The sequence below is a fragment of the Bombina bombina genome, chromosome 6, assembly GCF_027579735.1.
Source record: "Bombina bombina isolate aBomBom1 chromosome 6, aBomBom1.pri, whole genome shotgun sequence".
NCBI lineage: Eukaryota > Metazoa > Chordata > Amphibia > Anura > Bombinatoridae > Bombina > Bombina bombina.
Window position 1 is genome coordinate 624280596 of NC_069504.1, and position 22259 is coordinate 624302854.

General features: G+C 37.5%; 1 protein-coding gene across 1 annotated transcript in view; it reads right to left on the reverse strand.

Annotated features, from left to right (window-relative positions):
* Positions 1-21946, reverse strand: part of SLCO3A1 (solute carrier organic anion transporter family member 3A1) — an 858554-nt gene extending 836608 nt beyond the window's left edge. The window contains exon 1 of the mRNA XM_053717636.1: positions 21472-21946. Coding sequence (XP_053573611.1) covers positions 21472-21645 — 174 coding nt within the window. The 5' untranslated portion in view covers positions 21646-21946. The remainder of the gene's footprint in view (positions 1-21471) is intronic.
* Positions 21947-22259: the final 313 nt, after the last annotated feature.

Here is a 22259-nt window from a genome sequence, read left to right on the forward strand (position 1 = left end):
AAACCTCTACTTTTGTCAATCTCCTCCTATTCCTGCCCTGACCAATCTATCTGTCACTATAATTCCACTCTTACATCAGTCCTTGACAATTTGGCACCTCCTCAAAAGTCATGCATTATCCTCTGCCCTGGAACACTCTTCTGACATGCTACCTACGCAGATGCTTAGCGACCTGGAGAAAATACCGGCATTCAGCTGACTTTCTTCATTACAATTTCATCTTACACTCCTGCTATTTTGCCCTTAACATCTCTAAGCATGATTGCTTCTCTACTCTTATCTCTTTTTTAAAACTCAAAACATTTGCTCTCCACTTTTAGTACCCCCCTCCACCCAACCAACCTCCTATTTCCACATCTCTCTCAGCTCAAGATTTTGCCAACCACTTCACAAACAAAATTGATTCCATCAGAAATTAAATCTGTTGACATACCTACATAAAATCCCAACCCCCTCAACCTTTCTCTGATGTACAAAACCCACAAATCCACAGATTCAGCTAGTTTGCTCTTGTTACTAAGAAAGAGGTTTCTCCCCTTATATCCTCCTCTCCCCTTGATCCCATCCCCTCACAACTACTGCCCTCCCTCTCTCCTACTCTTACTCCAATCCTCACACATATTTTTAATCTCTCCCTCAGCACTGGTATATTTCCCTCATCCCTGAAACATGCACTAATCACACCTATCCTCAAAAAACTTCTCTTGAACCATCATCCCCATCCACTGCCCTATTTCACTACTCCCCCTTGCCTCAAAACTTCTGGAAAGGTTTGTATACACACGTTTATCAAAATGTACTCAAGTTAAACTCCCTCTTTGATCCACTGCAATCTGGATTTTCCCCCCACCACTCCACAGAAAAAGCAAACATTAAGGTTACTAATGACCTATTTACAGCAAAGGCCACTTTTCTCTGTTAATCCTTTTCAATCTGTCTGAAGCCTTTGACACTATGGACCACCCTCTTATGCTCCAAACCCTCCAATCCTTCAGCATCTGCAACACAGCTCTCTTGTGGTTCTCCTCCTACCTGTCTAATCAAACATTTAGTGTAGCCTTCTATGGTGCATCCTCTGATCTTTTACCACTTTCTGTTGGGGTACCACAAGGCTCTGTTCTTGTCCCCCTTCTATTTTGAATTTATACATCATCCTTAGGTTCCTTAATAAATTCCCATGGGTTTCAATATCATTTGTACACTGATGATACCCAAATCTACATTTTTGTACCAGATCTATCCCCTTCCTTACTAACTTGTTTCACTAACTGTCATTCTAATATTTCATCCTGGATGTCCTCTCACTACCTTAAGTTTAATCTCTCCATAACTGAGTTTATTATTCCCCCCCCCTCTTCCAAAATCTCTACCCCTCAACCTTCTATAGCTGTTGGTAATAATATTAACAATTTTGGGGTCACACTTGACTCAGATCTCCTTTTCACTCCCCACATCCAGTCACTGGCCAATTCCTGCCATCTCCACCTTAAAAACAAAACAAAAATAAATTGGCACTTCCTCACACAAGACACAACTAAGACTTTAATCCACTCTCTCATCATTTCCCGCCTCAATTATTGCAACTCTATCCTCTCTAGCCTCCTTAGCTTATCTGTCTCCCTTAAATCCATACTAAATGCCTCTGCCAGGTTGATCTCCCATACACGTCGCTCCTCATCTGCTGCAATTCTTCCAATCCCTTCACTGGCTTCCTCTGACTTCCAGAATAAAATACAGAATCCTGACTCTAACTTTCAAAGCTTTAAATAACACTGACACTATCTCTCCTGTCCCATTCGCTCTGCTCATAGCCTCCTTCTCTCTTGTTACCTCCTCAAATTCCCATCTACAAGACTTCTCCAGACTGGCTCCCATCTTGTGGAACCTTCTGCCTCGCTCCATAAGACTCTCCCCTAGTTTTCTAACTTTCAAGCACTCCTTAAAGACCCTACTGTTCAGGGATACATACAACATACACTAACAGTTTCAGTATTCTCTACAGAAAACTACTTATAAAGTAGCCGGGTAGTATTATGAAGTAGCCGGCATGGGTAGTATAATATTTTCTATAATTATATAATTTTCTGCTATCCAAAGCACAAATTATTTGCATAATTTAACATAAATGTATTTAATGATAATGTGTGCAATAAAAATGTAACACTTTTAATATTAGCTAATTTAGCTTCATATTAGCTAAAATTTTAGCCAGGTGGTCAGTAAAATCAACCTGGGGAGAACACTGACTTTCTTATCTTAGTTTCTCTCCTCCTCAGCTGCTTTGTAGATCATCTTCATGATAGCTCATTTAAAACAGAGCAACTCTTGGCAGGGCCCTCTATTCCTTTATCTCCCATAATTGTTACCTACCATTTTAGACCCATGCTTACTGTGCTGTGGAATCTGTTGGCAAATAAATAATTAAAATAATAATTTAACAAGACAATCTAGATAAAGACTTTTAAAATATGAGATTTTCACAGGCCTTTATGGAAGCAAAAGATGTGGCCAAAGCAAAGAGCGAAAAAAAGGAAAATACAACAGCTAATAACTTTAGGCCCAGTTCACAAGTGGAACGCTATTGATAGCTCAAGCGTAACACATAAGAGCACAAAAACTTTTTAGTGCGACCTCAGACCTGAAAAAAAGGTAAGGGCTACAATAAAAGTATCACAAAACACATGTAAAACATATTAAAATATCAGACTCATAGTTACATATTATATGTAAAATATAAGTTTACTATTGAAATAAATGTAATAAATTTTCTTAAAGGGACACAGTATGCAACAAAATGTTGGGAAGTGCTCAAAGGTGTATATACATATACGTGTATATATATATATATATATATATATATATATATATTTGTAGAAGGAAGTGGCACACACTATCCAAACAACTGCCTGGTGCACTGCTGTAGTAAAGATGTACAAAGTCCTAGTATCCCAAACCTGGCCAAGGGTGAATGGTAATACCAATAAAGGCAGGCAGCACAGGAACGAGTACAAATATAGGCCTTTTAATCCACAATAAGGTAGAAACAGGTAGGGCATTAACCCATAACATTTCGGTTCAAATTCAAACCTTTGTCAAATGGAGGCCATGACAGACATAACTATAACCAACACAAACCCACCCTTATATACCCAAACAAGTGAATAAACCTACCAGGTGTCCCCCATCAGCACACCACAAACATGGAAGATGCCGCTGCGATGACCAATGACGTCATCAGCATCCCCCAGTGTAAACACATGCACATGCTGAGTTGTCATGGCAATGGTGACAACACTATAAATCCTGCATGTTAAAACTTTATCCTGCTTTAATAATTGCACTAGGTATATGTATATATATTTTTATATGATTTTTGATTGCTGTTGTTATTATATACATTTCTTTAAGGTGATGTTTGTTTTCCTGGGGCCTATTGGTACTCGCGTTCCAGAGATTTAGAGCACTGATTTATGGTGTTGTCACCGTTGCCATGATGACTCAGCATGTGCGTGTGTTTACACGGGTGGATACTGATGACGTCATTGGTCGGCACGGCGGTGTCTTCCGTGTTTGTGGTGTGCTCTCTTTGGATGCAGGGAGCTGATGGGGGACACCTGGTAGGATAATTAACTTGTTTGGGTATATAAGGGTGGGTTTGTGTTGGTTATGGTTATGTCTGTCACGGCTTCCATTTGACAAAGGTTCGAATTTGAACCGAAACGTTATGGGTTAAGGCCCTACCTATTTTTTCCTCATTGTGGATTAAAAGATTTATATTTGTACTCGTTCCTGTGCTGCCTGTTTTTTTGGTATTACCATTCACCCTTGGTCAGGTTTGGGATACTAGGACTAAAGCTAAATGATATAATAAATATTGACATACATCACAAATATGTTGCTTCCAATATGCTTTCAATATGACTCACTCTAACAGAAGATTTGGGGTAGATTTATCATAGTGCTAGTGGACATGATACAATGTAGCGTATCATGTCCGCTGCACATTGATAAATGCTGACAGCATACGCTTTCGGCATTTATCATTGCACAAGCAGTTCTTGTGAACAGCTGGTGCAATGCTGCCCCCCTGCAGATTCGTATTCGATCGGGTTGATTTATGTCCGCGGCCTCAGAGGTGGACAAGTTATGGAGCAACGGTCTTTAGACCGCTGCTTCATAATTTCTGTTTCCGGCGAGCTTGATAAATCGGCCCCTAGGTCTTTTCTAATTACATATTTTTTTACTGTTTTAACAGTGTTATTTTTCAGGGCTGACAGAGAAATTAAACCATACATAATGTAGTGGAATGCCTGCATATTTGTGATCTATAACGGTGTTGCTTTTAGCTGCCTGTCTCATAAGCAGGTGACATTTGGGAGTTTTAAAGGTATATGAAACCCATAAATTCAGACAGAACATACAATTTCAAAAAAGTTTCTAATTTACTTCTATTATCAAATTTGCTTTGTTCCCATGATATTCTTTGTTGAAGAGATACCTAGATAGGTTTCTAGAGCACTACATGGTAAGAAATAGTGCTGCCCTTTAGTGTTCTTGCAAATGGATAGCATTATTGCAAAACTGCTGCCATATAAAGCTCAAGACAGATGCACACTCCTGAGCTAACCTCCATGCTTTTCAACAAAAGATACCAAGAGAATGAAGAACATGTGGTACTAGAAGTCAATTAGTAAAAAATGATTTGCTCTATCTGAATCATGAAATAACAAATTTGGGTTTTATGTCCCTTGAAGAGCAATATGTAGAGTGTAATGCAAAGGGTCATGTGGGGTCAGAGGTTTTAATGAACGGAGGAAAAGACAATTGATGAGCCAATCTTTCTGTCAATGTTTGTTTTCAATATCTTAGCAGTGGTCAATAAATCAAACACTCACAACCTGTCTCATATTTCCCATTGCAAGAAAGCAAAAGTACGTATCTATCAATTTGTTGTCTGATGCTGCAACTAAAACTATACACTTATTTTCTAGTTTATTTTCCCTATTTTTATTTGTTTTACTATCTTAACTTATGGTTCAGCAAGCATTGCCAGAAGCATATCAATGAACTGCAATGTAATTTGCTAATAGCCCTTTGGCAGCAAAGTTAAAAATATCTTATTTTATGCAACACATATTTAAAAGGCAGTTCACCTATTTTCCGCAGCTATTTTTAAAATTGATTTAAAATTGTGAAATAAAGCCTGCTATCAACAGGAAATATGAAATAATGTATCTGAAATAGTTAGGATAATAATATTAATTTAAATAGACTGCTCTGCATTTTGTTGAAAACCATCAGCATACTTACTACCAGAGGGAATGAAAAATGTGAACGTAAATCTTAAAAAGGCATTGTACAATAAAATATCCTTTCAATATGGAATTTTACTTTTATACAAACTCCCTTTTCACTGTGTTTAACCCCTGCTAAGAGCCTGTGAGGGATAGAACACTTTCATGATTCCACACACAAAAACTTAACACTTAAAGTGATGGTAACTTCTCCCTTTGTATAAACAGATCAAGTTTAATTCATCAGTTGTAATGGAGATGCGCTTTAACTTACATTTTAATAAAGCACTGAAATTCAAATACCCTGTTCACTGCTTGCCCACTTCAAAAGTAATTTTTTTGTGAGCTAATGGTTTGAACTGTCCTCTAGTCAGCGCTCTATCGTATGGCACTCACACAATTTTTTATTTTTTTTTAGCTAGAGTGCTGATTGCGGTTCAGTTCAAACCCTAAGCTCACAAAAAAATGACTTTTCAAGTGATCATCCGCGGTGCGGGGTATATGAATTTCATCGCTATATTAAAAAGTAAGTTATAGCGTATCTCCATTACAACTGATGAATTAAACTACATCTAAAATATTACTAACATTTTGTTTATACATAGGAGAACGTTTACCATCACTTTAATCAAGCAGTTCATATTAAAACTGTTCTTTGTAGCCCTTGCTGTCAATAGAAATTACATTGTTATTGTAGGCTAGCTTTGTCCTTTGACACTTGGCAAAAATGAAAGCTTGTGTTTACTTTCTACTCCGAGCTCTCGGCCTTGAAAGATGCATAGTACACCATACGTTTTTATAAGTTAATGATTTCTCTTTAGCAGTATAACCAGTTATGAGAACTAATGCTTATTATAACTAATCTGAAATGGAGAAAAAAAAGGCGCAGCCCGACTCAAATGCATATTATTTAAGTGTTTAAAAACAACATATGCAGATAAAATACAATGTGCTCTCTCTCTAAAAAGTAACTCTACGCGTTTCATCCCTTGAAAAAGTCTGATTGTATATAGATGAAACGCATAGAGTTCCTTTCATCTCTACCGGACCTGTCTTCTGCTATTGTCGGCGACCTGTCTCTACATTTTATTTTTACGGCTGGGGTAAAGTAGGAGCGCACAGGACATTTGCATGCAGCAAGTACCAGAGAGAGCACATTGTATTTTATCTGCATATGTTGTTTTTAAACACTTATAAGTTGCCACTCCCTATTTGTGCACTTACGTCATATTAAATAATCTGCACTTGATTCGAGCTGCGCCTGTTTTTTCTCAATTTCAGATTTGCTTTCCTACCAGAGGGTTTGGCAAAATTACCTCTACTATCACAGGCTGCAGACGACCTCCTGGGAGTGCTTCAAAGATACATTCCATCTTTACGAATCCTAGGGATCTGGAGTATCTAACAATCTATATCCTTTTGAGGCAATGGACTGCTTTCCTTTTTAATTCCCAGTGACTGTGAGCGCCGTTACTGGTATTCTTGTATTTTTTATTATAACCAATACATATACTAATACATATCGGTTTAGTATAAGTTTATATACAATGTGCGACATCATTGCTTGTTGAAGGAGTATGATTTTTACAGTTTTCACAAAAAAAACCTGAGCCTACCTAGGTATGCTTTTTAGCAATGTATACCAAAAGAACAAAGCAATTTAGATAATAGAATTAAGTAAGTTGGGGGGCAAAGTTAACCGCTATGCTGAGTAGACGTTTCTCTGCAGAGCTCCGAAAATAAAATTAATAATAAGTTAACAGAAATTTACTTTCTAAAGTTGATTGGAAAGTCATCTGGATACATTTTAGTGCCAAAACGCTGAATTTGGAAAAAGTCTGAGTTTTCGGCTGTGTGGCTACCTAACAGCTTTTCTCTATGCAACATTTACAATTTCTTCTGACCATCGCTCCGGAGGGTCGGGGCTCCGCTTTCGAGTAATAAAAGATTCACTACTAAAAAGGGTTAAGAAGACTTAGGTGTTGAGACTCTCAGGTGTCGGTTTGATGCTATTTCTGGTGACAGTGTGGCCTTTTACAGCTACTAGGCGAAGAGACCACTTGCCACTCGAAAGTGTGACTCAGTCTAAGACTTACCTGCAAAACCTTTGCTGCCTTAGCAACTTACCCTTCGAGACTGCTGGGGCTCATGACTTTAGTGGTAGTAACCGGAGCTTGCTGCCTCACAACTGACATTGTGATGGGGGTAACCACAATTTTGGGCTCAATACCGAAATGGACACTTACTTGGTGAGATTTGGCTAAAATTGATTTCCTGCAGGGTGTTTCCCCTCTATCGACAGCAAGACGCCTACAGGCCACTCTGATTTGGGGGGAGCAGGCCAAAGAGACCTGGCGATATTTGCTACACAAGAAAGACGAGATTGGCCGCCATCTTGGGACACCCATCTGTGTAAATTTATGAAGATAATTCAGATCAAGCGCCAATAGTATACCTCAAGCTAGTATACAGAAACCCCCTAGCTGGTTTCAATATGGATAGATCAGATAGTGTATTGTATACAGCGCCAGAAGGCAGCGGTATTGATGGTATGGGTTAAGGATGTGGGACACTCTTAGGTGAAATGATAATAAATGATCTAATTTATTACATTCAAATAAGTTAAAATAGGTAAAAAGTAGGTAAAAATACAGATATAACAATATAACAATATATGAAATTAACACATGTGTAGATAAAACATAAATAGAGATAATGAGGATATATCTTGATCAATTGATGTAGATGTCAGATCATATACAATGAATACAATAAATGATGGTAAATGAACAACAGTAGTAGAGACCAAACAAGGATACAAATTGGGGAATATTATCCCATATACCATGTAGTGAAATTCCAGCACATATGAAAGTCCAATGCCAAAAAAACAGTGTCTATAGTGTCAATAATTCCTCAAAGATGTGTAGTATTCAAGTGAATTTCCAAATAAAGATGGTGGAAAAAATGGTGAAAAAAATGTAATTTGCCAGAAAAAAAAATAAAAAAAAATGTAGTGATTTGTAAAAAAAACAAAAAATTGTGTACACAAAAATTATATTTTGTAAAATAAAACCAAAAAACCATGTGATGGTAATTTCTCCAATGGGGTCCTGTGAGTCAAAACTATACCTCACTGCCCCTCTGGACAAAGACAATGGAAGGGCTGTGCAAGAGCATATCTTCTGTCGCTGACTAACCAAGGGGGAAGGAAGAGAGATTGCAAACAGTCACTGTTGAAATACAGAGCCCTTCCATTGTCTTTGTCCAGAGGTGCAGTGAGGTATAGTTTTGCCTCTGAGGCAGACACTTCATGTATCCTGGGTTAGTGAGCTGCAACTTCTGCTCCCTCACAGCTAAGGATTTTTTAAAACATTTTAACTTTTGCAATAAAGAAGTCAGAGCACCACAGGACCCCATTGGAGAAATTACCATCACATGTTTTTTTGGTTTTATTTTACAAAATATAATTTTTGTGTACACAATTTTTAGTTTTTTTCACAAATCACTACATTTTTTAAAACTTTTTTTTTTCTGGCAAATTACATTTTTTTCACCAGAGACTGGGGGTACCAGAGACCTCAGGCTTTAAGTGAAAACAGTGCAGCTTGGCAACAACTGTTAAGGTGCAGTAATACCCAGCTTTAAAGTTTCAGAAGGCTGTGTTTAAGGCCTCACTTACATCTTGTATTACTCTTATATACCCAGCAATTATCTGCCTTACAGCCTTGAAAGCAACTTTACAATGAAGCAATTGCCTTGCTAGGCTCTGTGGTTTGCTAACCTACAGTCTTTCAATAGCAACTTCCAGGAAATCCATTTGGGTGAGATCTTTACTTTATTTTTGCTTACCAACTGAATTTGAGGCTTATTATTACTCCTCTTTGTAATATTAACATATTGGAACTTGTTCAACCAACTTATAACTTTGCAGCTCTCTATATTTTCCCCTACTTGAGGAACTTTGTGGTCTCTAAAGGAACTTATCTGCTTTATTACTACCACATAAAGTATACCTTGCTAACTGCGGAAATAAGGCCCTTATACTGCACTGTAATTTATATGAGGTGAAGTACATGTTCTTATCATTATTGCTAATCTGATAACTTTAACAAAAAAAGACAGACAGGAGGGGAGGGAGAAAAAAAAAACAGAAAAAAAACATTCTTGTTTATTTTGTTATACTCAACTCAGTGTCTGCAATTGTGTATGTACTAGATATACTTTCTATTGCATGTGTTAACTTTAACATTTTGTCTTACTTATAACAATTTACATAGCTTAATATTGGTGTATACTTTTTTCTTTTTTTTTTCCTATACCAATTATTACCCTGCATTCACCTCCTCTCACCTCTTCCTTTCCTGCCTAGCTTGTCTAGGTAGGTCACTTCCTCTCTCCGTTTTACCTTCCCTTTGAGACTTATCCCCTTAGTCCCTGAGGTGAGCCCCTAACATGATTCCTGTACCAAATTTCTTATATTATTACAAATCTTTGAACATTTGGTGCTCTGTGTAACAAGATATATTACCAAGGTAGACTTTACACTGTATTACTGCTATTTTTTTCTTTTGTGCATCTATATTGGTTGTGGTCGTTCCTACTTTTAATATCTCTCTGCACAGACCTTCTCTCACCTCCCCCTTTTCCTGCCTAGCTTGCCTAGGTGGGTCACTTCCACTTGCCTTTTCCCCTTCCCATTGGGTCGTATTCTTTTTATCCCTGACGTGGGAAACCGGCTCTGAGCTTACTCTCATGCTAGCATTACTACACTTTTGTATCTATAAAGTGTGCCTTCTAAATTAGCTTTGCGGTGCCTCCTTGACAGCTACTCCTCCATTACTATCAAAAGTTGGCTCACAGTAATTGCAGAAAATAGTGATAACACACAACTTGGTTACTAAGTTTCTCTAGATTTATAGCAGTTCTCTAAATTATCCCTTACCCTTTGGGTTACCCATTGAATATTTTATTAAACGTGCCCGTCTGCCCTGATTGGTCTTTAAAGGTAGGATTTTTGCCCATTCTACCTAATTTCATGTTGGGGTAGTCTCTAGGAGGTGCCGCTAAGCCCTGCTCCATGCTGTAATATACACTAAATTTATAGGTAAATCCTTTTATGTCAACTAAATAGGTGTACTAGTATCACCTTGATATTTGTAATCGACAAGTTTGTGTCTCCCTCATCTGTATATTTCAATTAATAATGCCTCACACTTCTAGGAGACATTTGAAGGCTCCGACTAGTGTTAAAAAACAGTACTTGATCATTTTTCTCAACCACCTAAAGAGCCTGAGGAGATGTCAAATGATGACCTCAGTAACTCAGAATCAATAGGAGAGGGGTCTCAGTCTGCTCTTCACTCTCCTATTCATTCCCAGCACTTAATTACTGAAGCAACCCTGAAGAAAATGTTTACTCAACATATAAACTCCAGGAAATTCAAAGAAGTCATGCTGAGTTGCAAAAGGATATCTATGAGAAAGGAGAAAGAATTGATGCCCTAGAAAGGAGGAAGAAGATGTGGCTACGGACCACACAAACCTTCTGGCTTACTCAGAAGACCTTTCCCAGCTTGAATTCCAACTAGCTGATGTAGAAGATCGAGCAAGTAGAAACAATATTAGATTCAGAGGAGTCTCAGAAGAAATTCTGCAGACAGATCTTCAAGAGTACTTAAAGAAGTTATTCAAACAATTGTTGGGCCCAATTGAAGATTTGACATTTACTATGGAAAGCTATGGAATTGTCTGCTTCCATAGCTTCATATTCAAAGATAAACTGATGCAAGCTGCTTTTCGTAGACCACAACTCTCAGATAAGTTTAAAGACATACAACTATTACCTAACTTGTCTGCACATACTCTCCAGCAAAGGCGACAATTTCAACCAATTACCTCAGTACTACGCAGGTCAAATATAAAATACAGATGTGGCTACCCAACTAAACTTATAGTTTCAAAAGATAACAAGACACAGGTGATTTCAACTCTGTCTCAAGGCAATACCGTTCTAATACAGTGGGGTCTCATAACTGAAGTACAGCAGCCTGAATTATCTTTGCAGCCGAAGCTGCATGCAACTGCCCCTGAATGGTCGGTCAAGGATCAAAGACCAAAAAGACTGAAAACCCTACAAAACCAGGGACTCTCACAGCCTCCCACCCTCCCACCTTGAGCTCAGACCAAGTATGAGATTTGGATGAAACTCCCTTCTTTGGGTGTACCTTCACCAATATGTTATAAAAGAGGCTTCTGATATATCAGGATCATCCCTGCTGGCTATTGACAAACAGTGATTTTACTGTGTAAGTTCTGTTAACAAAACTGTTTGTTCACATAGTTTTATTGTTATGGAGCAGGGTTAGCACATTACCTGATTCCTATTAAGGTCACCTTGATGGGGGGTTACAGAAAGTTTTTTTTTAATTTTGATTATGTTTGACAAGTTTAATGTGAGACAGTTATTGTTGCTATTATGACTTAAAAGTTTAGTTGATTATTGTTATTACTTCATTACTGATTTGTTCATGTCTCGGAGTGGGGATAGCATTGTTGGCTCCCATCTACTCTGTTTAACCCCCCCCCCCAAAAAGGTAGCCCACGCCAGGGTTCCACCTAGGTGGACTATTTCCACCTCATTTATATTGATACATTATCTAGACCTTAGTCCTCGACTAATCTGATTCTACCCTATTTCCACACATACCTTCCCTAATCCTCTGAACACTCAATACAAGATGACTATATCTCATACACCCCAATTTCCTCCCTTCTAAGACAGCACATCTACAAATGAGTCGCCTCAGATTCCTTACCCATAATATTAGGGGCCTCAACTCTCCTTTCAAGCATAGTCTCCTAACTCGCTCTCTTAAGTTTCATAACCCAGATGTGTTTTTTCTCTGTGAGACCTAGACACTCCCCATAGATTCCATTCACACTCATACACAACCATTGAATACTTCTCATTCTCAAAAAAAGCTAGAGGGCAGCTATCCTAATACATAAAAGATTGTCATATGAACAAATTCAATTGATTAGGGACCCTCAGGCCAGATACACACTGGTATCAATCTACCTGCCTAACATGCGCCAACCCGCATACCTTAAAATGGTTCTCAAATTAATCGAGCAATACAGACAAGGCAAGGTTATCTTGGCAGGTGATTTCAACATGACTTGGGATAATAGAATGGACCCCAAATCAGTGACTCCCTTCAAAACAAACCGCCAATCGTAACTCCTTTCCTCACAATTTAAAAACACCATGTCCCAATATGGATATTTTGATATATGGAGATCTCTATAACCCCAAAAGATAGAGACTACACTCATTACTCATTACATACATCCGCATAAAATTTACTCCAGACTCAATCACATATTCTGCTTAGTTGACACCTTACCCACTCTAATATCTCCCTTTGCTCTTGGTCAAACCACGATCAAGTGTTGGCTGATTTGCACTCTACTGATAAACCTAAACTTTGGAATGCATGGAGCCTGCCTCGTCATATCTTGTCAGATAAACCTTTTAGAGAAGAATTGAGACATGACATTATAGAGCTCATTAGAGGGTACATCATCCACAAACAAGCACGTTTGAAACGGCTTGCTGTACTTACCTTATCTCAGGCACATAGTAAACTTAGGACATTGGAAACCTTTAATCGATCTAATATTACAGAAGACATAACTGCACAAATAACAGCTCTCAGAACCCATATTAGTCATTTAGAACTGCGTAGAATGCAAGAAAATTTTGCAAAACTTAAGCAGATATGTTATCTTAAAAGCAATAAGGCAGACACTATGCTGGCCAACAAACTACGTTACCGAATTAATACATATCGCATACATCAGATTCAACACAACAAAAAGACCTTTAGATTGCCTTCACAAATAGAAGACTGCTTTGCAGACTTCTATTTGAAGCTATAAAGTGTACATACAGGAATTTTCTCCAATGCTACTTAGGTTTTTTGACTTAGCAAAAAAAGAAGGGAACTTTAAAAAAGAATTTCTTGAAGCCACTATTGCCACGATCCCTAAACCAAACAAAGACCCCACTCTGTGCTATAACTATCTCCTTAATTAATGTTGATGTAAAAATATACTCTAAACTCCTGGCAAATTGTGTTTGTAAGATATTATCCAGTTTAATTAACCCTAATCGGGTAGGCTTTATCCACAACAGAGAAGGTCCGGACAATCCTAGGTGTCTTATTAATGTAATCTGTGAATCTACTAGAATGAATAAACCCTTCTCAGTTATCTCCTTAGATGCTGAGAAGACCTTTGATTGAGTCCGTTGGCCCTATCTTTAGAAAACCTTAGATGCCTTTAAGTTCCCTACTAAAGTTCGTCTTGCTATTCAATCCCTTTACTCTACACCAACTGCAAGAATAAAAGGACTGGGATTCCAGTCAACGTCATTCTCGATTTCTAATGGTACCAGGCAAGGCTGCCCTTTATCCCCTTTTCTATTTGCCCTAGCAGTTGAGCCTCTTGCTGAGCAAATACGCTGAGAAGGAGACCTGGAAGGAATTACTCTTTTTGGAACAACACACAAAATCGCACTGTTGGCCGATTATGTTACTATATTTTCCGTTGATCCAGCACACACTATTCCCAAGCTAATTGAAACTCTTAAGACATTTGGCAAATTGTCATTTTATAAACTCAATTCAATGACAACTGAGATATATTGGTGGGGATACCCTAACCACTATATTAATAGTCTAACACATAAATTTAACTTTCATTGGTCGTCTAAACAAATTACACATCTTGGTGTCAAACTATCCAACAGTATACCGCAAATGATTAAAGATAACTATCTCCCACTATTATCAGAATTGAAAACTCTGAAACACAAATGGAATCACAAATTCATTTCTTGGATGAGTTGAATTGCATCCCTTAAAATGTCTTTCCTACCCAAACTCACATACCGTATCAGATGCCTTCCGCTCATGGCACCCAGGTGTCTTCTTCTGCAATTCCAAAGTGAATGCACCAAGTTTATCGGGCAGGGGAAACACCCCAGAGTCGCCCATAAAATCCTCAAATTCCTTATCCACCTGGGAGGCTTAGCCTCCCCATCAATAGTGAAATATTATGAGGGAGCAATGCTTACGCACATTTCTCAATAGGGGGTATTACAATCTCCAGATAAGTGGAGAGATATTGAGCAGGTCTCGCTTCCCTTCACGATTCTACTTAGAGACCTAATATGGACTCTGGCTCACACTCGTAGAACCCATGGAATCACAAACCCTATAATAATTGAATGCCTTTCTGTTTGGGATAGGATCCAACATTGTCATTTAATAGCACCACACCCGTCACCCATCACCTCTGTCGCTGGCCTATTAACATGCTTAGCAGAAACTCATCCTAACACTTGGGCATGCTTAGGTATAAAACAAGTCTCTGACTTTTGGTCAAACACTGCAAAAAATAACTTAATTACACATGACCAATTAGGAAACCCTTTGAATGCTCCCCCCTTCCTCCAATTTGAACTCACTAGGATCAAGAGTTTTCTCACAAGTTGGGGATTTATCCCCAAATCCTCTCGTCCTCTCACCCCTTGGGAGTCCATCTGGTGAGGGGGCCGTAGGCTCTCTAAACCACTATCAAAGCATTATAATTTACTGGAGAACACTATACCTCCTACTTTAGCATCTCACTTATATAGATGGGACACCCTCCTTCATGTTAATATCCCACTTAATGTAAGCACTCTTACACTAACAAAGAAAAGATTACACTGTATAGCGATGTTTGAGACATACTATAAAGTTGTCTCTTACTGGTACTATGTCCCTACAAGACTCTCCAAAATGTTCCTGGGGTCCTCCCCTTTTTGCTAACGCCAGTGTGGCCTTCCAGAAGATTTACTTTATATATGGTGGGAATACCCAAAAATTAAACCCATATGGAATTTATGTTCCTCTGCCCTGTCCAAAATGAGGATCCATGTACCCAAACCACCTGCCATAGCCCTGCTACATGTGGGTCTACATACCCTCCCTAAGCACCATAGTCTTTTATGTATATTCCTCTTCTCTTCCACTAAGACCAACATTACTAGGGCCTGGAAAAGGGAATACCCCCCCCCCCAAAAGTGGTCTGAAGTTCTACACATGATGGTATACCTGTATACCATGGAAAAGGACATTTTGTATTCACTTAACAAATCTGACTTATTTGAACTCACCTGGTCTAACTGGAAGGAATCCTACAATACTCTTTGGTGCCCATTGGTCACATCATAGGGCCCTCCCCACCTTCTTATTGACTCACTGACTGCACCCCCCCTCTTTACCCTTCCTTACTTATTTCCCCTGCATACACATAATGTGAAGATATTGTATCAACTTTCTTTGATTTCATTTTATACTTCAAGAAATAATATCCTTCCAATGCTGTGGAAGGATTATAAGCATAGAGCAATTACTTTTGGACCTGCGTGTCCATGTATCTATAATTTGTGTCCACTGGAACAGGGGTCCTATGTGTCCCCAATTGTTTTTCTAATCAATCCAGTGATGTTTGTGACCTTGTTTGATTTTTAGGTCTTTAAAAAGAAAAACTGTCAGAATACAAACAGCTGATTGGCTCAAATTTCTCACAGCTGATTGAGAACACATAACGGCTAAGGAGACGCTGAACTATATAAATACAAGCTGATATAAAAATGAGCAGCGCAAAAAATTGTCACAAAAATAATTACAACTAAGTTTCCCTACCAACTCAGCGCAATTGCACTTTATTAATGAAATATTTTTTTGGACAATTTGTGAACTTTTAACGTATCTTTTTATACAAGAAACTTGAATGAACCTGAAATACATAGACATAGCAGTTATAAATTAACCACTGTCTATTTCACATTATTGGGTGAGAATACTAAAGGTTAAAAGCATTCTAGTTGTGGCCACAACTGTTCGTTTTTTAAAGGGATACTAAACCCAATTTTTTTCTTTCATGATTCAGATAGAGCATGAGATTTTAAGCAACTTAATAATTTACTCCTATTATCAATTTTTCTTTGTTCTCATGCTATCTTGATTTGAAAAAACAGTATTGTAAGTTTTAGAGCCAGCCCATTTTTTATTCAGCACCTGGGTAGCACTTGCTGATTTGTGGCTAAATGTAGCAAACCAATTAGCAAGTGCTACCCAGGTGCTGAACTAAAAATGGTCCGGCTCCTAACCTTTCATTACTGCTTTTCAAATCAAGATAACATGAGAACAAAGAAAAATTGATAATAGGAGTAAATTAGAAAGTTGCTTAAAATTGCATGCTCTATCTGAATCATGAAAGAAAATAATTGGGGTTAGTATCCCTTTAAGTAATTTGTCTTAAATGTTTTTGTTTTTTGTATGTCCTATTAAATATTCATTTTACTAAATACTTTTGAAATTTAATTGATAGTCACTCATTGAATTAACAACAAGGTTGCATTGTGAATTTTCATATATATTTTTGGAATATTTCTTTGTAGGTTTTTTTTCCCATATACCTCAGGTGAGGTTTTATATGTGATTTTAAATTAACCTTCAGCCTTAAGATTATTTTTAGGGCGCAACTCTAAACTCCAACTTTTATTTCATATATTTTGAACATTTTTTGAGGGGATAACGTTTTAATTGAGTGTGCATAGAAGGTTGTCTATTAGTGAGATCTAGAGGAACCCAGTGTGTGATTTTATCTCACCATTTATGAGGTGAAGGTGAAGAGGTTAAGTTTCTGCTTCATAAATTTGTGGTTGCATGCTCACACAAATCCTCAAAAGCTGCAAACAATCTAAAAAAAACAACCTAAAAATGAACTTGCATTGAGGTAGTCTCAGTAGTGTGCATGTGCTTTGAGCGCTATGAGCTAGATTACAAGTGGATCGCAATCAATAGCACAGGGTGTGAAATCTTTTGCACAACCTCACACAAAAATGAATGCATAATCTGGTATTAAAAGTGGATGATTAAATATTTTAACCAAAGTACCAGGGACGAAACTACAGGGGGTACAGAGGTCGTAATTTTTTATTTTTTTTATTAATGAAAAACGTTGACCTGCCACTGCCTGCACTGATATAATGTGAGTGTGACATGATGCTTCACTAGTGTCTCTGACTGACTACAGGGGTTAGTCTTTCACATTTTTTTTCTGTGTTAAATGATAAAAAAATATATATATATATGTATCAAATTCATTTTTTTTTTTTTTTAGGGGGGGCCCTTCTTAGATTCTTGTACCTAGGCCCTGTGGTTTCTAGTTACGCCTCTGCAAAGTACCTTAATGCAGCAAAACTTTTTTAGTGCAGCATTTTAAGTCCTGAAATAAACCATTTTTATAGTATTATTATTATTTGTATTGTTGTTATTAAAGGGACATTAAACTGTATATATAAAAAAAGTCTGCAATATACTGTCATTATTTATTTTGTCCCCTTTTCCTGTAATTCCCATTTGAAATTGTGAGCTTTTCAGTTCCTGTTAGAAATGGAAGTGCAGAACACTGTTATATTCCACACAGCCATTGGCTGCACACTCTATAACTGCCCCTAATTGGCCACAGCAGAGAAGGTAACCTAAGTTACAAAATGGCAGCTCCCATTGTTTTATAGGCACTAAAACTTTACACTTATTTTGTCAATATTTAAACAGCTAATGAAACGTAAAAAAATACATCTACATGTTATTCTCAGACTAATCTTTTCTTTGAATGCATCATTCTATCTAGCACTTATTTAGTGTTTAATGTCCATTTAATAGTACAGCACAGAACTAAATGAAGAACTTCACTACTTCTGCACCATCTGCACACCATTGTCATAGTCCTTGATCAATATTATCTATAGAAGTCTATTATGTGAGATATGTATTGCACTTGCATTATTTAACATGCACAGTGGTTCTTAAAGTGGGCGCTACTGCCCCCTGGGTGGGTGGGATTACCGAGGGGGCACTAATAGGCATAAGAGGTGGATTGTGGGCACTGGGATTATCATAGTTGGTAAGGAATGGAAGCGGATGTTAGTTTATAGAACCAAGGGGGAACCACTGCCCTAGACTATTGCTCAAGCGATAAAAAAAAATTAGACTTGAAATTTAAGGGGATACTGAACCCAAACTTTTTCTTTCATGATTCAGATAAAGCATGTGATTTTAAGCAACTTCCTAATGTACTCCAATTATCAAATTTTCTTCATTCTCTTGGTATCTTTATTTAAAAAGGCAGGAATGTAAGCATACAAGTCGGCCCATTTTTGGTTCAGCACCCTGGATAGCGCATTGCTGATTGGTGACTAGATATAGCCATCAATCAGCAAGTGCTACCCATGTGCTGAACCAAAGATGGGCCTGCTCGTAAGCTTTACATTCCTGCTTTTTCAAATAATTATACCAAGAGAATGAAGAAAAATTGATAATAGGAGTAAATTAGAAAATTATTTTCAAATTGCATGCTCTATCTGAATCATGAATAAAAAATATTGGGTTCAGTATCACTTTAAACTCAAACACAGAAGTGTGATAGATTGTTCTTGAGAGATGTTAACATGCCATATAGCTAATATTTTTAAATATAACTTAAATATGTTGTCTTCTTGAATGGACACAATTTACACATAATAATCACATCTTTTTGCAAAAGACAGAATATCCATATATGGTCCACTTAAAGCAACTTGCTTGTTGTATCTCAGGGATGGCCAACTAGTGGCCCATGGGACACATATGGGCCCTCTGCACTAGTTTTTGTGGCCCCTGAGATGGAGCAGAACTAAAAATGTACGTTATAGTCTTTGTGGCCTCAGGAAAAAAAAGCAAAACTAAAATGTGTGCTTTGGGTCTTCTAAAAGTAGGAAAACAAGGTATCTAGAACTTAAAAGAGCCATCTGGAGTGGAGAACAGCAGGCAGAGGGTACCCTAGCTAAATCTAGCCCTGTGCCACTTTACACATTTAGAAATAAATCATTATTTGTGTTTAACAGTTATTAATGTATCTGCTGCCCTTAAGGCTTCTAAAATAATGATCTGCAGCCCCTATGAGTTAGGATGTTGGCTTTAACTGTTGTGTCTAAAAGAGGGTATTTTAAAATGTATCACATTAAAAAAAAAAGGTCATGTTGAAGAAACCTACATTTTCTTTTCAGTACTGGAGAGTCATGACCCTCTTTACAATACAAAATAAGAGTATACACTGGCTGAGTTCAATAGAGTGATGCTTGGAATATGAGTCCTCTCATTGGCTGCATCCAAAAAATGCTGCTGTGGGGGAGCATCATACATGCAAACTTGAGTGGTGAGTTTGCATTTTTATCAAAACTAAAACAAGCAGGAAGGTTTTTCTGCAGAGGAAACAATACTTGACACATTAATGCATCACTACAATTTCCCTTTAAAGTATTTGAATGATTAGAATGTTGCAGTTAGAATCCTGTTCAGACCATATGGAGAAATATAATGCTATCATAAGGGGACCTAAATGATACAGTCTATAAACAGTTAACATTTTTTTACTTTAAAACATGTATATATGCTCTGCCACCAATGATAGTACACTGTGCAACATATGACAGTTACAAATGATGTCACTGTTAAAGAGGGGACATAAAATGATCATCCACTCTCATGGCATCAAACACTTGACAATAAGTGTCAATTACAGAGCTCCTTTTTCATAAAATCAGGTATACTGCAATTCAAAAATTGTACATAACTGGAAAATTACAAGTAACAACACACAATATCATTATGAAGCTTATAAAGACTAAAATATTTGAAAAATCTATGTGCCCCATATGACCTCTGTTATGTGTCAGTTGTCAATGAGCATTATGGGGTAGACACTGCAGACAAGGATCTATGTAAACCTACATTATGTTTGAAGATGAACACACCATGTGGTGTAGAGACTTTAGCATACAGAAATGTAAAATGAATCATGTCAACTTATCATCATCATCTAAATTCTTAGACATAAATAGTTATAAAAGGAGAATAGCTTGTGGTGAGAAGTGTGATGCAAACTAGCTGGGCTGGAAACTGGAGAGGAAGAAACAACTGAGCTTTATTAAGTTTACTAGTGTAGCAGCAGCTGTGCCTATGCAGGGCTAAAGCTGTTATCTATAGCTGCATCTAGCCTTATACCTCTCTTCAGTACATTCTATCACAGGAAGATCTCTTAAAAAAATCCTGCAGAAAGCATCTGACTATAAAATAAGAACATTTCTGCTTATGTACTGTGTTGATTCTGTTTTGTAATCTAACTGATCATTTTTACACCTTGGTACAGTAGCAGCTGTTAAAGATTAGTCATCTAGTCACCAGACAACTTTGCACCAACTCCCGTCAACACAGACAACTTTTTATTTTTTGTAGAATAAGGAGTCAAATATATTGCTGAAACAGCATTCAAATTGACAATGCGGTATAAGTGACCTATAAAATGTATGTCTTTAGTACACATAAAAATAGAACCTAATTAACACTTCAAAGCTCTGCGCTATAACATTCTGCATGTAAAATAATGCAACATGCTGTGTGCATAAATATAAGTTTCAACTAATATAATTTTATATACTGTATATATATATATATATATATATATATATATATATACATACATATATATATATATATATATATATATATATATATATACATATATATATATATATATATATATACATATATATATATATATATATATATATATATATATATATATATATATATATATATATATATATATATATATATAGTGTGTATATTTATATATAAATGTTGACATAGCAGATAATAATAGCCAAGGCACATAGATGAATACCAGCAATATCTTGATATACCAGCAATTTCTTCCCTGCAAAGCGTTCTGCAGACATTCGAACATAAATTACATGTAACTCCCAGAGCCTATTGCGGTGGATGCTGGCACCCGGTATTGTGTTATGCGTCTTCAGCTAAGGCAGAGAAATAGTTCAAAGCTGCTCGCCTCCTGTCAGCCTATAAAGGAAAGTCACCCACTGTATACTGTATGCAGCACTTGGAAACCTGAATACAGAGTATTAAATATACAAGTGTCTCCTAGCAGTTACACTGCACTGACCTGACCTCGCATGGGTGCACAGCGGTCCTGCAATAAGTTAGATGTGACTCACCAGGTAAGCTCCTACAGTTCCTTGGGCCAGCATCAGTGCACACTCGGATACCAGGAAAATCTTGATGTTTAAAAAGCACGATGCCTTCTTTTTCTTCTTTTTCCTCTGCGCCTCATCTCCTTGAATATCTGCACTCCTTCCACTGGAGCTCGTGCTTTTTTTACCCTGCATCATTCCTTTAGGGATGACTTGTTATTTTCTCCTTGTGTCACACCGTCTCAGAATAAACAGGGCTCAGGCTGGCAATACCCTATGGTGTCTTCTTGGTTTTAATGGGATGAAGCTACTGCTGCTGTTGCTGCTTCACACTCCCCCCTCCCTCCTTCACTGTCTCTTTGCAATCACTAGAGCTTAGAAAGAACAAACCCTACTGCCTGCTTCTTCCTTCCTCAGATGATAAAGCAAGTGAAGGGGCCGGCAGCTGGCTAGCAGAGGGGTAGTGCTAGAGTATACCTCTGCTTCCACATAACATATACACAGCATTCCAAGGCAAATGGCTGCAGGCCACACTTGCCTGCTCCTATTATTAACTGACAGCTCTCAAAGCTGACCTCTAGTGGTTATGAGGTTGCAAATATTAAAATTGACATTTTAAAGAGGTATCTTGTATTTAATTCAACTTTGAAAATTAAGCAGGACATTGTTATAACATTTCTATTATAATTTGTATACTCTGTATTAGGCTTGTTATAGGGAGTGGTATTTATGGCATGATGGAATTGCAGTACCTTTACTTACTGCAGATTATTGAGTACTTGTGGATGTTATCTCATAGCCCACATAGCCCT